This window comes from Bubalus kerabau, chromosome X (genome assembly GCF_029407905.1).
Source record: "Bubalus kerabau isolate K-KA32 ecotype Philippines breed swamp buffalo chromosome X, PCC_UOA_SB_1v2, whole genome shotgun sequence".
Classification (NCBI taxonomy): Eukaryota; Metazoa; Chordata; class Mammalia; order Artiodactyla; family Bovidae; genus Bubalus; species Bubalus kerabau.
Window position 1 is genome coordinate 20,383,215 of NC_073647.1, and position 17,538 is coordinate 20,400,752.

Here is a 17,538-nt window from a genome sequence, read left to right on the forward strand (position 1 = left end):
TTGTGTTGTGTGTTGGGGGAGAGAGAAAAAGAGTGAGGGAAAAGAGAAAGAGAGATGTTAGATTTGAATGCGAAAAGGATAAAGCAGTCTGGAAGAAATCATATAACTCCACTAGTTATTTTGGAAGAGTGAGAATGTGTAGGTAATTGTTCATTTCATTTTTTACTTACATGCTTCTGTATCGTTTGCAGTTTTTACAAGCATGTAATAAAACACACACACACATTGAAGAACTAATTAAGCTTTTAACTATACTCTCTGACACAGCATTTGGTTTAGATTTCCATAATTCTTTGGGGAAAGATCAGATTCTTCCCTGTTCTCAGGCCTCATGAAGTGATTTGCATATAATGGTAGGTACCCCATAAATGTGGGCTTTCCTGGTGGCTCAGACAGTAAAGAATCAGCCTTCAATGCAGGAGACCTGGGTTCCATCCCTGGGTTGGAAAGATTCCTTGGAGGAGGACATGGCAACCCACTCCATTATTCTTGCCTGGAGAATCCCCATGGAAAGAGGAGCCTGGCGGGCTACAGTCGATGGAGTTGCAAAAAGTCAGACACAATTAAGCACACACCCCATAAATATTAGTGTGGTGTTGTTGATTGGAAAGTATGTTGCTAGAAGTATGTCTTCTATCCTCTCTGACCCTGGAATCATTACAGACTCTGCTGAGATTTTACTCTTTGGGAAATTTGGATTGGCTCTCTAGCTCAGAGGTTGACCAAATTTTTTCTCTCAAGGGCTAGAAAATAAATATTTTAGCTTTTTGGGCCATCAGTGTTTCAGCTGTTCCTGCCTCTGGGGTTGTGAGAGTAGCCAGAAGAAATATGCAAAAATATGGGCGTGGCCATGTTCCAATACACTGTAATTTACAAAAGCAGGTGGAGAGACTTGGCCCCAGGTCTGTCATTTTTTGGACCTCTGGTCTAGCTGCTCAGAACAGTGTTATTTACACTGAGAAATAGCTGATTTGCTTTTCTCAAGATAGGTTTCTCCTGCAGTTTTAAGTGTTAGTCGCTCAATCGGGTCCATCTCTACGACCCCAAGGACTGTAGCCCACCAGGCTCCTCTGTCCATGGAATTCTCCAGATGAGAATACTGGAGTAAGTGGCCATTCCCTTCTCCAGGGGATCTTCCCAAACCCAGGAATTGAACCCAGGTCTCCTGCATTGCAGGCAGATTCTTTACCATCTGAGCCACCAGGGAAGCCCTTTCTGAAGGTCTGATTGATGTGTTATAAATTTACTTTAGAATTTTTGAGGTCTTGATCAAGTTCCTCAAGTTAAGACCATCAGCTCATCTCACTCTGGCTGTTCGAGAGATTAGGATCGCCCTATTCCACAATCCCACGGGACTGTATGTGGGGTCAGCACACACCGTATCTTGTTAGACTCTTTACAACCCGCCCCCCGAGCCCGGGCCTTGTCTGTTTGCTTGTTTTGATTCCTAGTAAAGACAAGAGAGAAGCAGTCCTCAGGACAGGACAATAAAGCTTGGAGTTGCAGATCACCAGCCTAGCCGAGTCTGTTGGTCTCTTCTGTGTCTCAGGTATGGGGAGAGTGCAGTTGTCTAAAGCCTGGCCTGTGAGTCTTTTAGAGTTCTTTTCACTTCCAATTCCCCACCCCATGAAACAAAATCATCTGTGCCCGTGTAACAGTTCTTTAGATCTCCCACCTCTCAAAGACAGCCTTGGTTTTACTTTGCTATAACTCCTATTGAGAATCCTAAGTCCTTAGAAACTGGGCCAGTTAGTTATTTCTTCATTAGAGCTCCTCTCTGGGCTACCTCAGAAGCCCCTTTCCTCAGTCTCTGTGCCCAGAAGCAGAGTGCAGGTTTTCAATATTTTCCCCATGTCAGCAAGTACTCTCCAAGAATATCCTCCTGGAGGGTAAAGAGAAATAATCTTTATTTCCTAAATATTTCAAGTTCTTGAGTCTGGAGGGCTACAGTCCCTGGGGTTGAAGAGTCAGACACTACTGAGCAACTGATACTTGAGCTCTATATTCCTGTTCACAGTTCCTCCCAAGAGGAGATCATGGGGCCCTCTGGCAATCAGGAACTTTGACCACCCAATTATTGCTCAGTGAACACTTGATGGGCAGAATTTTGTAAGTATGAAGAGTTGGTAGGCTGAGTATAGCTAAACTCCTCAAATTCTGTAGCTTTCTTCCCTCTAATCCCATGATCTGGCATCTAAATTCTCTTTTGAAAAAGACAAGAACAAATCATCCCCACCCATAGTCATAACCACAATTAAAAAAAAATATGTACATTGAATATAATTAGAAGACATTGTCTTCATAACTTTCAAAGCCAATACTTTAATGCTCGCCTTTAACCTATATCCCAGAAAGAGGGGATAGATTAAAAAAACAATAAAAAAGTATTATTTTTCTTTCCCACATGCTCTTAAATGTGCAAGTATTTCCTTGAATAATTTTAAATTAAAACACTCACATATTTCATTTGCATACCATAAGGGATGGAATGTCCCCACCAAATTCATGTGTTGAAACTCTAATCCCACTGTGATGGTATTAGGAGGTGTGGCCTTTGGGAGGTGATCCATGGGAGCCCTCATGAATGGGACTAGTGCCCTTATAAGAAAAACCCAGAGAATTAGCTAGCTACTCCCTGTGATACAAGGACACAGCAAGAAGACAGACTTCTGAAACTGGGAAGAGAGCCCTCATCAGAACCCAACCATACTGGCCACCTGATCTCAGACTTTTGGCTTCCAGAACTGTAGAAAATAAGTTTCCATTGTTGACAAGCCATCCAGTTTATGGTATTTTGGTATAGCAACCAGAGCTCACTAAAACACATAGCCAACTTTGTCTTTCATGGATAACTTTGTTTTATTCAAAAAAGAACACACTCTGGACCCTCAGAGGGAAGTACCCAAGGTTAAGGTCATTGGCACATGCTACATTAAAGTGGCTCATCTCATCTCCATATCTGGTGGCCAAGAGGAAAATAAGAAACTCCTTGAAAAAAGAGAATTCTCTCTGTGATGTCATGATGTCTAGTGGCTGCAAACTTTGAAATCATGAAATAACTCAGCATCTGTAATTTAAACTTTATTTTATATCTATTGTTAAATTACACAAAATCAGTAAATGGTTTGTAAAGCTACATCATTGGACAGATGTTTACAGTTGAAGTCATGGGATTTACATGATGATGACCAAAATGTATATTTATAACATCCCCTATATACAATAAATCAGTATAGACAGAGAAACTGCACTTAATCTCTGCAAACCATGCACACCACAGCAATAACACAAAATATTTTTTTCTGTAACAAGCTTTTCCACTGGCTCGGGCTTCATCCTTCTTTCCAACATTACCTATCAGCTTTAAGAGCAAACATCATCCATTAAAACAAAACGAAACTGAAATACCACAGTGATCTACAGAATCATTAGTTTAAAAACACAAAGTACACAAAATAGTTTCACTCTAAAACAGTTTGACTTTAAGGTATTTTGGATTTTGAAAATTTTTTTCCTTTCAGTTTTCCAGTTCTCAGATTCCCAGGACTGCGATACTGTCAGGCAAAACAAAATTTAGATCTACTGATACAAGCGCAGAGTCAAAAACATTTTTTAACCCAAGTACTCAGCTTCTTGTCCAGTTTGTGGCCTTATTATGACAGATGAAACTAGATCATGCAAATGAGCAGATTGTACAAGATGTGACTTTATGGTCACATTTCTAAGCATGTCCCTCATGAAAACATAAATGCCACTTGCAGTTGCCTTTCTGATTTACAGCCAGAGGCTTAGTGTAAGTCCTTACGAAAGGATAGCAAAACCCGTAATATGGAAGCTGCCCAGAATCAGGATGTTTGCTAGCACAGTGGGTTATATACTTCTTTTTGGCCCGTGCAATTCAAACTTGATACCCTGAAAGTATTTTTGCACAGACTTCCAATACCAAATCACTTTCTTCAACCCATATGCTTCTGATGTTTAACCTCACTGCAGAATACTTTTGCCTTTTGTTTTCTCAAAACTAAAGCTGGTACACGGCTCACCCAAAGTATCGAGGTAAAGCTTTTGGTGTTACCGAATAACGTTGGCTATCCTAGTGCTTATTCCAACCTTGTTTTTCTCTCGTAATTATCTACACTCTGTCAACATGAAAAAGAACTAACGGGCTAGAAAGAGACAGCCCAACTGGAAACATTACAATAAAAATGTACAAAAAGTAAATAACGATTCATTCACATTCAGGTTCAATTCTATCTGATCAAGAACAGAATACTAACTTCAGCAATATTTTAAGACACGCTATCCTGTTCAAGAGTTTCTTGATAAGGATCTCACTACACAAACATTGATAAGACAATTCTATAGAAAGAAAGTCCTGACTTTAATCCAGGATTATATATCACAATAAATTCAGCAACACACCATTTAGATGATGAAGAGAGATTCTAAAACGGGTTAGTTTGGAATGAGCACAACTCGGAGAAGCTTTAAAATGAATGAGAAGCAGCGCCAAAAAGATTCCAGAATTGTTGAAATTACAGTGCCCAGAAATCGTCTGGAAATTAGATCTTTACATTGGTACTCCATTTGGAAAAAGTGTTTGGTTTAATATGAGATACACCCTGTTTAAAACCTTTAAATAGCAGAAGGTAGAAAAAGTTTAAAATTTTAAACATCTCAAATAACAAGATGAGTCCCTTTCTACTCAAAAGCCAATATTTTTACATAAAACTACTCATGTTTGGGAGAGAAGTTTTCCATTTTCTACAATTTGGTAAACTCTACCATCAGTTCTTATTTTATTTAAATAGATTCTTGGTTATAATCAGAAGAAAATGAAGTTTCGTGTTTAGTTTGTTTTATGTTATATTCATGCTTACCCCTGGAAAAAAATGTTTGCTTCCAAGATTGGGTTTCAACAGTGTATCATGAATAATGTAAAGTCCATTTCTTAGGCATAAGTTAAATGGCCACATTTTATGTTTCCACTTTGTCCCTATGACTAATTTAAGAACTTCTTAAAATATCTAAACAGCAATTTCTGGTGAGTCTTGTTTGGCTTTTGGATTTTATAAATACTCCAACAAACCAAAAAAAAAAAGAGGCAATTTAATTACATATTGAAATTTGTTTTACCCACGCACAGTAGAACACTGAATTGAAAGGCAACTGTAAAGGCGACATCTTAACTTTTTTGAACTTCCAAACTTTAGGAAGCAGGATGTGTTTGGACGCTCTCATGTTTGAGGATTTGCCCTATTTTGACTGGCGCTTTGGGAGAAGTGTGTGAAAGCCTTTGGGAGCCACTTAGCGCCATTTCTCTACGCTGCCTATATAGTCATGGGTGCCATTGCTGGTGTTGCCATCGCTCTGCTCTTGGCCTGAATTCTGCTTCTGGCTTTCCTGGTTCTCCTTTGGACTTGGATTCTGACCCGAGCTCTGAGTCAGATTCTGAATCAGATTCTGAAACAGACTCTGAGTCCCACTCTGACTAGCATTCAGGTTTGGGTTCTGACTCGGATTCTGACTCGGATTTGGGTTCTGGCCCTGACTCTGGGTCTGGTAATGGGTCTGAAGGAACCTTCCCTTCAGAAATTTGCGTTGTTCCTGACGCTTCCGTCTAGCTTCCTGATGCTCCTTCTGCCTCATAAACTGATACCTTTGCAAAAAGAGATCTTTTGCATAGCTGTACAATTCCATATCCAGAAAATTCAGTCCCTCAATACGTTTTTGGAGTTCCTCATTGATTTCTACGCTAGAGGCCCTAGTGGTGTTATACTGGGTAAAGGGAGAAATAAAGTTCATGTTGAAGGTTTTCTCAAACAGATACTGGGTCTTCCGCTGAAACTCAGTGAGGCCGAAGAATGCCATGTGCTTCAGATTCGATTTGGCACTTTCCAGGAGGACCTTGTTCCTCTGCTTTTCAGGCATGACCGACAGGTTGTAGCAGCCAACGAGTGTGAGGTCGGAGAGCATGCGCACCTGGCGGTTGTTGGCTAGGTTATAGGGACAGTCCATGAACTCTTTCAGGGGGCAGCCAGACCAGTCGTCTCCAGTGTAGCAGCTGGGCAGCTCTTCAGAAGTTGGGGGCCTGCCATCGCAGACGTGGAGGGACGCTTTCCATGTTGCCCCTCTTTGGACATGCCTCCACTCACTCAGGTACCGGGACACTGGGTCTCGGAGGATGGTGATATAGTGGAAGTTCCTGTGGACAAAGCACAAAGGCCAGTGGTCAGGGCTGTAGCTGACATAGGTGGAGTCAGGGAAGGGGCATGGCATATGTGATGTTCACTGGTCAGGAAGGGAGGCCCACTAGCCTGTCCAGAGAGCTCCTTTTTAAAGCATATACACCGGGTGAAAAGGCCACTCCCCCTTCTTCCTTTCCCCTCTGTTTCTCTCTCTCCAGCTAGTGACAAAGTCCTCCCAATGACCTCATTTATTTCCTACTCCCCACTCCCAAACTCCCATTAACTGATCATGAAATGGAGACTCAATGGAAATGAATGATTTTACTGAAGTGATAACAGGTTGACAAGTACTCAAGTTCTAATCTTTCTCACTAAATACACAAAAGCATTCTTCTAATAGCTAGTCTAATCAGGATATCTTATTAACAAAACCTTGTTGAAAGAGTGTCTGATATGATGCTTTTGATTCTGGGTGCTGTCATAACATCATGGCTCCTACGTGATGGCAGTGGAATGTGAAGATACACAGTGCAGACCGGAGCCTCCAGAAATAAACATTGTGGTTAGTTACTGACTGAAATAGACATGGTAGCTGCCAATGGCATATATATCAGTTACTACCTGGGTTTCAGCCTTCACTCAACGTGCTAATATTCCCAGCAGAGGCAAGTTAACTCTATCAGTTCCAAAATGCCCTTTTTCTTTACCCACTGAAAGGACACCCGGATGTCAGCATGTATGGAGGCTTTGCTGTGTTACTGTCTTCACTTTAAAGCTGCAAACTGATAAGAGTTCTTTGCTCACATAGCAGACTAGTAAACATTTAAACCGCATACCCACACACACCCATACAGAGCAGGTGCACTCACACTCACACACACACACACACACACACACACACAGCAGAAGCATCCTGGCTTATGATGTGATCAAGGGAAAAACAACTTTGCAGCTGTACTTTAATTAAAGAAATGAACTTCTATTCACGTTCAGTGGATGAAAGATGAGGTCATGGATGGGCCTATTGTGGAAGGAAGATGAAAATAAACACTGAATATTAACATTAATTTCTTAAAGGAAACCTGGGGAATGGCTTGTAGCTTTTCTGAAGTTCATTCTTTCCCACCTGAGGGATGCTGCTTCTGCACCCAGGAGTGAGGAGCCAGATGGAACCAAGTCAAGCACCCGACTGGCTAGGTCTGCTGGCTGATGTCCTCTGAACAAACATTCCTCCCAAGTCTTGGGCTCTGAGCAATGCAGGCACCCTGGGATCTATCCTGGGTGCCTCTCTTCTATTCATGGTGTTCCCTCTGCCTGGCATAACTTTCCTTCTTTCACTGGAAAATTCTAGACATCCTGCAATTTCCAGTCCAAGTATGATCTCTCCTCCGAGATAATTTATCCCACGCCTGCTGCCAATCATCATCTCTTCTTCAGTGACACTGGCACCGTTAACTTTGGCTAAAATATTTTTGATACTGAATCACAATTTTTTGTTTGTATTTCTGTTTAAAGTAGGTTTTCTGCGACAAGAACTCTACATATTCTTCTTTAACTCTCATCTCATCCTTTTCAATGTTGTACCTGACACAAAGCAGAATCCCAGTAACTCCTTTAATTACTTCTTTAATGAACTATCCTGGGGAATAAGAAGGAGAGAGTTGGGAACTGGGAAGGTCATGCCTCATCATATTAAAAACTCTGGAGAATCTAAGTGACTGGCAAAAACCATAAAAAATTTAAAATATCACCTTCTATGATATTGCGGAGTAAACAAGCATGGGACACAAGAGAAGCATCCTGGAGTGAGGCTGGAGGGGTGGCAAACCCACGTTGACTGGCCTCACTCTTTTGCCTGGCTGCAGCCACTCAAATTCATTTCTGTAAAGACCCACTGCTAACAACTAGCAGCTTTTCTTCCCCAGTAGCCTTGACCAACAAAGGTGACTGCTGTTTCCATGAGGTCCGAACTTCTATTCCTTGCTTTGGTATTCATTCATTCACTCCTTTGGTACAGATTTATTAAGCCTTCATGCTAAGCCTGAGGCCACAGCTTCATGGCAATTAGTCTGATTATTTGGGAAAAAAAGAAATTTATGAAGACCACTGACACACTTGGATTAGTCTTTCAACCAGCTTTTCCAGGCATGCATTATAAATGGGTGTTTAAAAGCCCCATGATGGAGTCACCTTCATGCTCAGCTGACAGTCCTCCAGCTCACATTTGTTTTACTGATTTAAGCCAACAGTGACATCTTCTGGTAAATTCTAGAGTGCACCCCTTGTGCATGCCTGTGGCTCTGCTCCCTAAAAACTCTCCCTTGTCCTTCAGAGCAGATAGGTCATAACCACCAGGGTTAGTGTCTGAACCAGTGTTTTGTAAGCACTATCCCCACGTGGAGAGAGAGGAGGCAGACCAGGAATGCAAAAGTGGATATTGACAGAGCCTCTCATGTTACGGGTGTGTCCCTCCTCCAAGCCGAAGGTCTCTCCTAGTGCCTGTATGAAAGGAGGGCCGTCCAAGGTGGGCAGCCTCGGGGTCTCTGCACTGTGGGATTATCACAGCAGCAGAGAAATTAGAGGCATCTACACGTGTGCATATCAATATGCTGGTAATGACAGCTACCATTCACTCAGATGCCAATAGCTCTGGAGAGTCAGGGATTGCCAGCAGCCCTCTTCTTCCAGGGAAAATAGGTCCAGGGTGCCAGACTGCCTCAATTAGAAACACTTGATGCTGCTCAGAAAATGATCCTTGGGTGAAAAGGAAGATCAGCTAAAGGTGGGTCTCCAGTAATGTCCAGTGGCCTCCAAAATGGCATAGTGTGTTGGAGGTGGAAAGGCAGGTGCAGATAACACCTGGAAGGTTTCACAGGGCTAAGGATTGAGGAGGCTCATTATTCTAAGTGAGGGGTTGTCAGGGAAATGTCAGAGAAGACCCCGCCACACCCAGAGCAACTGAGGGTGTGAAAGCCCAAGCCAATAGCACAGTGAGTGGAGAGGCAAAGGAGCACTGAAACATAGGTGGCACTCTTCCTGTGCTCATTTGCTCAAGCATCTGTGTGACTGGCACTGGAAAAGGGCCTGATTATTGGTGTTCAGTTGCTAAGTCATGTCCGACTATTTGTGACCCCATGGACTGTGGCATGCTAGGCTTCCCTGTCCCTCATCATCTCCTGGAGCTTGCTCAAACTCATGTGCATTGAGTCGGTGATGCCATCCAACCATCTCGTCCTCTGTCTTCCCCTTCTACTCCTGCCTTCAATCTTCTCAGCATCAGGGTCTTTTCTAATGAGTTAACTCTTTGCATCAACTCTTAAGCTTCATGCTAGGCCTGAGGCCACAGCTTCATGGCAATTAGTCTGATTATTTGGAAAAAATTTATGAAGACACACTTGGATTAGTCTTTGTGGCCAAAGTATTGGAGCTTCAGCTTCAGCATCAGTCCTTCCAGTGAATATTCAGGGTTGATTCAGGAAGAGGCCCCGGAGATGCCCACAGATAAGTCACAGGGCCTGGAGCATCCCTAACTCATGCGCTATTAATGACTGGAGTGGGCACAAGGCACCATGAAAGCACCTTGCAGTGATTCCCAGCCAAGCCTAATAATAGAATGGTTTCTGTAGCTTTATTTTGAAAAACAAGGAAGAATTAGATAAGGCAAGAAGAGTGAAATGGAGTATGACACAGAAAGGTCAGAATGAGCAGAGGCACAGAGGCATAAAACTAGCCTGCTGTGTAGAGAGGAAGAGCACAGGAAACCTCTTACTGGGAGTTACTGGCCAGTGGCAGGAATGGAGGATGGAGAAGTGGCCATGGACAGGGTCGTGAAAGGCCTCAGATGCCACATTAAAGAATTGAGACTTCTGGGATTTCCTGGCAGTCCAGTGGTTAGGACTCAGCACTTTCATTGCCTAGGGCCCGGGTTCAATTCCTGGTCAGGGAACTAAGATCCCTCAAGTTGTTAGGTACAGCCAGAAAAAATAAAAAAAAGGATTTAGATTTATGAAGACAACAGAGAGGCCTTTAGAGGGTTTTAGGCAGGGGAGTGACACGATGAAGCCTGTGTTTTAGAAAGATCACTGTGTATGGTGTGTGGTGGAACTGGGGAAGTGAGTTGATGTTACTGTAGAAAACAAGACAGAAGAAAAGAGGGCAGATTAGGGAGGCATTTGGAGGCGGGGTTGAAGTAACAAGACTTAGGGACAAAATGAATGTAGGGGAGAGGGAGGAGGAGGGGTAAGGAGGGCTCCCAGGTCTCTAACTGAATGGACAGATAGCGCCTCAAAGAGTGATCTGGGCTTAAGATGTGGAGTTGTCAGCAAAACATGATGGCTGCAGACCTTGAGGACTGACTTAGGGAGCATTTGTTAATTCCACGTGTGTGGCTTCAGGTATTGGAAGACAGCATTTCAGAAACCCCATGGCTTCTCTTGTTTATGTTAAATATAGTTTCCAACTATTCTCTCCCCTCACTATGCTTTTGCTTGCCTCTGAACATATTCCAGTTCATTGGAATGTGCCCTCTGGGCAGAGTCTGACAAGGAACAAGTAGGGAGTCTATCACCACCCTCATTCTCGACACCGTTTCTCTTAATGTGGCCTCATATCACATCAGCCCTTTTCGCAGACAGCTGACCCACCGTCAACTACCTTCTTTCATTGTTTCACACGCAGGTCATTTGAAAATCCACTCTGCTTTGTCCTGAACAGATGCAGTTTGTCTGTGGCCCTGTTTAATTTCTTCTTGGTAGAGGAAGTCTAAGGCTGTCAAAATGCATTTGGATTTTGATTATATCCCCTGATATCTTCACCATATCTTCTTTTTGTCTTCTGGCAATGCCTGCATCCAGGCATTGATCAAAACAGAACAAGATGCAGGCGAGAGCAGGTCTCTGGTAGCTGCTGGAAATCTCCCCTTCAGGTTGATAAACCCAAAGGGTGCTGCTGAATGCTGTGATTTAATTTTAAACGAGTGAGCCAATCTCGGCCACAGAAAAATCACACTCAGCCTGTTTCAGTTAGTAGGGATTGGACAGAAATATCTTGTGACCAAACATGTCACTTGATTAGGATGACCAGGTGTCACATCTTTAGAGTCGTGACTCCCCCTCAGTTACCCATGTTGATTTAAAGACCCTTGTTTGGTGCCTCTATGCGACCATGGTGCCTCGACAGGGAGGACATAGTGAAACATTTGCCATCCTCTGCAAGTCCAGGCCAACTTTTGCTTGTCATTGGTAAATAAATGTGGAAACAACAGCAACCAAAGAAAGAGTGGCCCAGGCAAGAAATCCGGGGGCCATCCTTGACTCCTCTCTCTCACTTACCTTCAATGTCTGAATTTTCCCCGAGTCCTGCTGATTCTAGTTCTTTTTTTTTTTTTTTTTTTAAAAAAAAACACTTTTATTAGAGTGTAGTTGCTTTACAATGTTGTGTTGGTTTCTGCTGTACAGTAAAGTGAATCAGCTATATGCATACACATATCCCCCCTTTTTTTAATTTCCTTCGCATTTAGGTTATCACAGAGCACTGAGTAGTTCCCTGTGCTATACAGTAGGTTCTTTTTAGTTATCTGTTTTATACATGGTAGTATATGTCTGCCAATCCCAACCTCCCAGTTCATCCCACCTGCCCTTCCCTGCTTGGTACCGATACATTTGTTCTCTACATCTGCGTCTCTATTTCTGCTTTGCAAATAACTTCATCTATGCCAGTTTCCTAGATTCCACATATATGGGTTAATATATGATATGTGTCTTTCGCTTTCTGAACTCAGTTCACCCTGTGTAACAGTCTCTAGTTCTTATTAGCTCCCAAATCCATCCTTTCTACCACTGCCTGGGGTCAGGCCCTCATCACTTTTCTACCTGATCACTGAATCAGTATCCTGGCCCACCTCCCTGTCCCCGGACTGACATCCATTCCACACTCTCCTATGACATACATCTGACCTACCACTCCCTAGTTAAGACCTCTTAATGGCTCCCTATCAGTTGTGACATGAAGTGCAAGCTCTCCACATGTGACCCACAGCCTTGCAGCTGGCACCTGACAACCACCTTTCTTTCTCTTCAGTCTGATCTCTGTTAAGCTCCCTCGACACGAGTCTTTCTCAACCATGAGTAATTCGAACCCCCCCACTTCCATTTCCTGACCCTAGGACATTTGGAAATACCTGGAGACATTTCGGTTGTCACAACTGGGGAGCAGGTGCTAGCAACATCTAGTGAGTTGAGTCTAGGAATGCTTCTAAGCATCCTACAGTGCAGGCTAGTGACTAATCATCAGCAGTGCCAAGGCTGACAAACCCTGCTCTATATTCTATGTTCCAAGTATGCAAAAGTAATTTTAGTGTTCTACATTGGTTCCAGGCAAAGATCCTACAGGTCCTTTCCCTTTGTATATGGAGTGCCTACTGTTTGGAATGGCTCCAATCTGTCTTTTGTAGATCACCTGGAAACCTCCAAGACTAAACTCAAAGATTGCCTCCTCCATGAACCTTTCCTTGACCTTCCGGGGCAGAGTTACCTACCCTGGTATTTCTGTTTCAACTGTGCTGGTATTCTCCCATTGTAACATTCTGCACAATGGGCTGTGATTGTCTACTGATTTGTCTGCTTCCCCCATTGGACTATGAGCTCTGGAAGAGTAGGGACCATGTCGCATTTATTAACATAAGCCCCCGCCCTGGGCCTGGAATAATGTCTGACATAAAATAAGTGATTAGTAAAAGACTGTTAATTGGATGTCTGCAGCAGAAACAGCAGAGCTTACAGTGAGCTCACAAGAAATGCCTATCGTTGTCTTTGATACAGAAAAGCCACTAGATGTCAGTATTAAATAACAAATCTACCATTTTACACCTGTGCAGGAACATTTTAAGGGGCTCTAGCTATGAAGGGTATCTAGTTACATTTAGCACTTGTCCCTGACTTTCTTTGTAGTAGTCCAATTTTAAAGAAAGGTGGGAAGTTTAAGGATATTAAGAGTATGTAAATGGATACAGTGACAGACTTTATTTTTCAGTTCAGTTCAGTTCAGTTCAGTCGCTCAGTCGCGTCCGGCTCTTTGCGACACCATGAATTGCAGCACGCCAGGCCTCCCTGTCCATCACCATCTCCCGGAGTTCACTCAAACTCACGTCCATCGAGTCGGTGATGCCATCCAGCCATCTGTCGTCTCCTTCTCCTCCTGCCCCGAGTCCCTCCCAGCATCAGAGTCTTTTCCAATGAGTCAACTCTTCGCATGAGGTGGCCAAAGTACTGCAGTTTCAGCTTTAGCATCATTCCTTTCAAAGAACACCCAGGGCTGATCTCCTTTAGAATGGACTGGTTGGATCTCCTTGCAGTCCAAGGGACTCTCAAGAGTCTTCTCCAACACCACAGTTCAAAAGCATCAGTTCTTCGGTCCTCAGCTTTCTTCACAGTCCAACTCTCACATCCATACATGACACTGGAAAAACCATAGCCTTGACTAGACGGACCTTTGTTGACAAAGTAATGTCTCTGCTTTTTAATATGCTGTCTAGGTTGGTCATAACTTTTCCAAGGAGCAAGCGTCTTTTAATTTCATGGCTGCAGTCACCATCTGCAGTGATTTTGGAGGGGGGATCCCAAATCACTGCAGATGGTGACTGCAGCCATGAAATTAAAAGACGCTCGCTCCTTGGAAAAGTTATGACCAACCTAGACAGCATATTAAAAAGCAGAGACATTACTTTGTCAACAAAGGTCCGTCTAGTCAAGGCTATGGTTTTTCCAGTGGTCATGTATGGATGTGAGAGTTGGACTATAAAGAAAGCTGAGGACCGAAGAATTGATGCTTTTGAAGTGTGGTGTTGGAGAAGACTCTTGAGAGTCCCTTGGACTGCAAGGAGATCCCACCAGTCCATCCTAAAGGAAATCAGTCCTGAATATTCATTGGAAAGACTGGTGCTGAAGCTGAAAGTCCAATACTTTGGCCACCTGATGTGAAGAATTGACTCACTGGAAAAGACCCTGATGCTGGGAAAGATTGAAGGTGGGAGGGGAAGGGGACAACAGAGGAAGAGATGGTTGGATAGTATCGCCGACTAAATGGACATGAGTTTGAGTAGACTCTGAGTTAGCGACGGACAGGGAGGCCTGGCATGCTGCAGTCCATGGGGTCACAAACAGTCGGGCACGACTAAGCGACTGAACTGAAATGGATAAAATGAGAACCATATAGTTTTCATGATCACTGAAACAGACTATCCTGAAATAAGTACCTGAGTTCTAAGCCACAGATTTTGCGATTTGGCAGAGCAAGAAGAAACTTCTGAGATGGCAAACCATCTAAATCAATGTCTTCACTTTAGACGTAAAGAATTCAAGGCCTTGGCAGCAAAGATTTGCCCACAAGTCACAAATGGCCAGTGGTTCTTGGGAATCAATCTAACTGCAAGGAATATTCCTGGGCTGAAGGCATATATTTTTAGTAGTTCCTGTCTTTGTGTCTATTGATTACCTAGGATGGTATAATAAACCATGCCCAGAACAGACCAGTAATCCTTAAAAAGGGGAGGCTTTTGGCTGCAAAGAGAGGGCATTTCCTTATGCCAACTGGTTGCACAGCGAGGAGCTGGGGGCATTGGTGTCTGGAACTTAAACCTGTGGTTCAGATAGTAAAGAATCTGCCTGCAATGTAGGAGGCCCAGGTTCGATCCCTGGGTCAGGAAGATCCCCTGGAGGATGGCATGGCAACCCACTCTGGTATTCTTGCTTGGAGAACCCCATGGACAGAGGAGCCTGGTGGGGTACAGTCCAAGGGGTTGCAAAAAGTTGGACACGACTGAGGACTAACACTTTCACTTTCACACTTACACATTAACTTACACATCAGCTCCCAATAATACTGTGAGTCAGATATTGTTATTCCCATTCTGAAGATGAAGAAGCTGAGACTAACAGAGAATGTGATTTGACCCAGTGCCTTGTCACAAGTTAAGTTGCTGTTCTTGTTCAGCCGCTGAGTTATGTCCGACTCTTTGCGACCCCATGGACGGCAACACACCAGGCTTCCCTGTCCTTCACTATCTCCTGGAGTTTGCTCAAACTCATGTCCATTGAGTGAGTGATGACATCCAACCATCTCATCTTCTGTCACCTCCTTCTTCTCCCGACCTCAATCTTTCCCAGCATCAAGGTCTTTTCTAATGAGTCAGCTCTTCGCATCAGGTGGCCAAAGTATTGAAGCTTCAGCTTCAGCATCAATTAAATAGGATTGCTCAGGTATGAACCAGTTTCTCTTTGACTGTAGAACATATATTCTCCCCATCCTACTACTGGGACACAAACCCAGGACTTCTATGAACAAGCTAAGGATGTGGTTCTCACATCATGGCCCAGAATCAGCAGCGTCAGCATCACTTCATAAATTGTCAGAAATGCACATTCTTGGGTCAAACCACTGAAGCAGAAACGCAAGGGCTGGAGCCGGGCAATCTGTTTTAACAAGCTCTCTGGGAAATTCCCTGTTAGCTCCCTGGGCTTTCCTGATAGCTCAATTGGTAAAGAATCCACCTGCAATGCAGGAGACCCTGGTTTGATTCCCTGGGTTGGGAAGTTCCACCGGAAAAGTGATCGTCTACCCACTCCAGTGTTCTTGGGCTTCTCTTGTGGCTCAGCTAGTAAAGAATCCGCCTGCAATGCGGGAGACCTGGGTTCGATCCCTGGGTCAGGAAGATCCCCTGGAGGAGGGAAAGGCTACCCACTCCAGTATTTTGTCCTGGAAAATTCCACGACAAAAAAGTATAGTCCATGAGGTCTCAAAGAGTCGGACACTGTGTGGGAAATTCTGATGCACATGTGTGCTTGAGAACCACTGTCCTAGGCATGTGGCTTCAGACATCAAAAGTCCCTCAGAGATCCTGGGGGTCCCCAGAGTGTGGATAAGTGACCCTAAGAGACAAGATAAGTGACCCCAAGCACGACAAAACAAGCCTAAGGAAGCCCACTGCTGTCTAGGGAAAGCCCAGAGAACTTGGCCTGAGCAAAGTTATGAAGATTATGCTGTAAACGTTTAAATTTCCTTTAAGGCCACTGGTTCACAAAAGGCCACAATAAGTTTCTTCTTGCATCACTCAAAGGGGAAATAAATATAAAGGCCATTTTTTTAATGGAAGGAGACCACTAAAATTGTACAAGTTAAGGTCATAGGAGCGATCAATAAAAAGTTAATTTAAGAAAGGAAACAAATTCTTAGCCCAAATCAATAGGACTGAACATTTTGTTATACCTGTAGCTTAGTTCTGTGTTTTAAAGTTCAGCTTTTGCACATCTTGTTCATGGAGTAAGGATTAGTGGTACAGAAATAAGAACTGTGGTTGGTGGTCCTAAGTAGACTTCAGAGTGGGGCTCTGCATGAGATTGAGTCGTTAATGCTGAAGGTCTGGTCTCCTTCCTTGGTTGATGATGTTGAAACCAACTGCATAGAACCTCCCATTGCTTGTAAATGACTAGGTCAAGGCAAGGAGGATGGCTTACAGATCAAACAACATTAATATGTGAGCGTAGATGAAACACAAGTATAGTTAATTGATTCAAAGGCAATCCCCTCCGATGGGACCGGATCCCCCAAGCCCTAGGATTGCCATTTTAACTGCTTTTCTTGAGTGACTCATATACCAGCAGTCCCCAAAGAGGAGTTCCTTAAACGCTATGAGCAGCCGTGATAGCAGACTCATGTAAGAAGTGTGGGACTTGAAGAGGGGACAACTTTGAAGTGGGTGGATGCTCATTTAGATGTGTTGTCTTTGGTGCATTTGTCAAACCATTCTTGTGGCTTAGCAGTCATGTTTGGTCTAGTGAGAAATGTGAGCCTTTACAGTCACATAAAGTGGATTACTTCCAATCACTTGATTGTCTTCACTACACTGGATGCTGAATGTCTCTCCTTTTCCCCCTTTAAGCTGATGCTGTGACCAATTGATGCTGGGCAATGCAAGAGAGGTGGAAAACAGGACCCATCCTTGGGAGCCCACTGATCTATAAGACAGCCAAGACTTTCACTGGCTCCTTGAATGGCTTGACTTAAGAATACTTAGCAGTACACAAGCACTCCAGGAAAAGTATCTCCTGGACACAAAGCTAATTTAGAATAGGCTGAAGGTCTCACACCCCTCCAAATAAGCCATCCAGTTCTCCTGGCCAGGGGTTTTCTGCTGTTCTTCACACCTCACCCGAAGGAAGGAGCAGTTGTGTGTGTGTAAAGTAATACCTTAATCAATGCCTTAATTAACTGATGCCCCCCCACCCCTGGTTAACCAAAAGTTAGCCTGTGCATACTGTGGGGAAACATTCAACAAAGCACAAATAGATTTTCCTTA

General features: G+C 43.5%; 1 protein-coding gene across 1 annotated transcript in view; it reads right to left on the reverse strand.

The window, feature by feature from the left end:
• Positions 1–3,100: 3,100 nt before the first annotated feature.
• Positions 3,101–17,538, reverse strand: part of HS6ST2 (heparan sulfate 6-O-sulfotransferase 2) — a 420,829-nt gene continuing 406,391 nt past the window's right edge. The window contains exon 3 of the mRNA XM_055563915.1: positions 3,101–6,205. Within this exon, the coding sequence (XP_055419890.1) occupies positions 5,308–6,205 (898 nt within the window). The 3' untranslated portion in view covers positions 3,101–5,307. The remainder of the gene's footprint in view (positions 6,206–17,538) is intronic.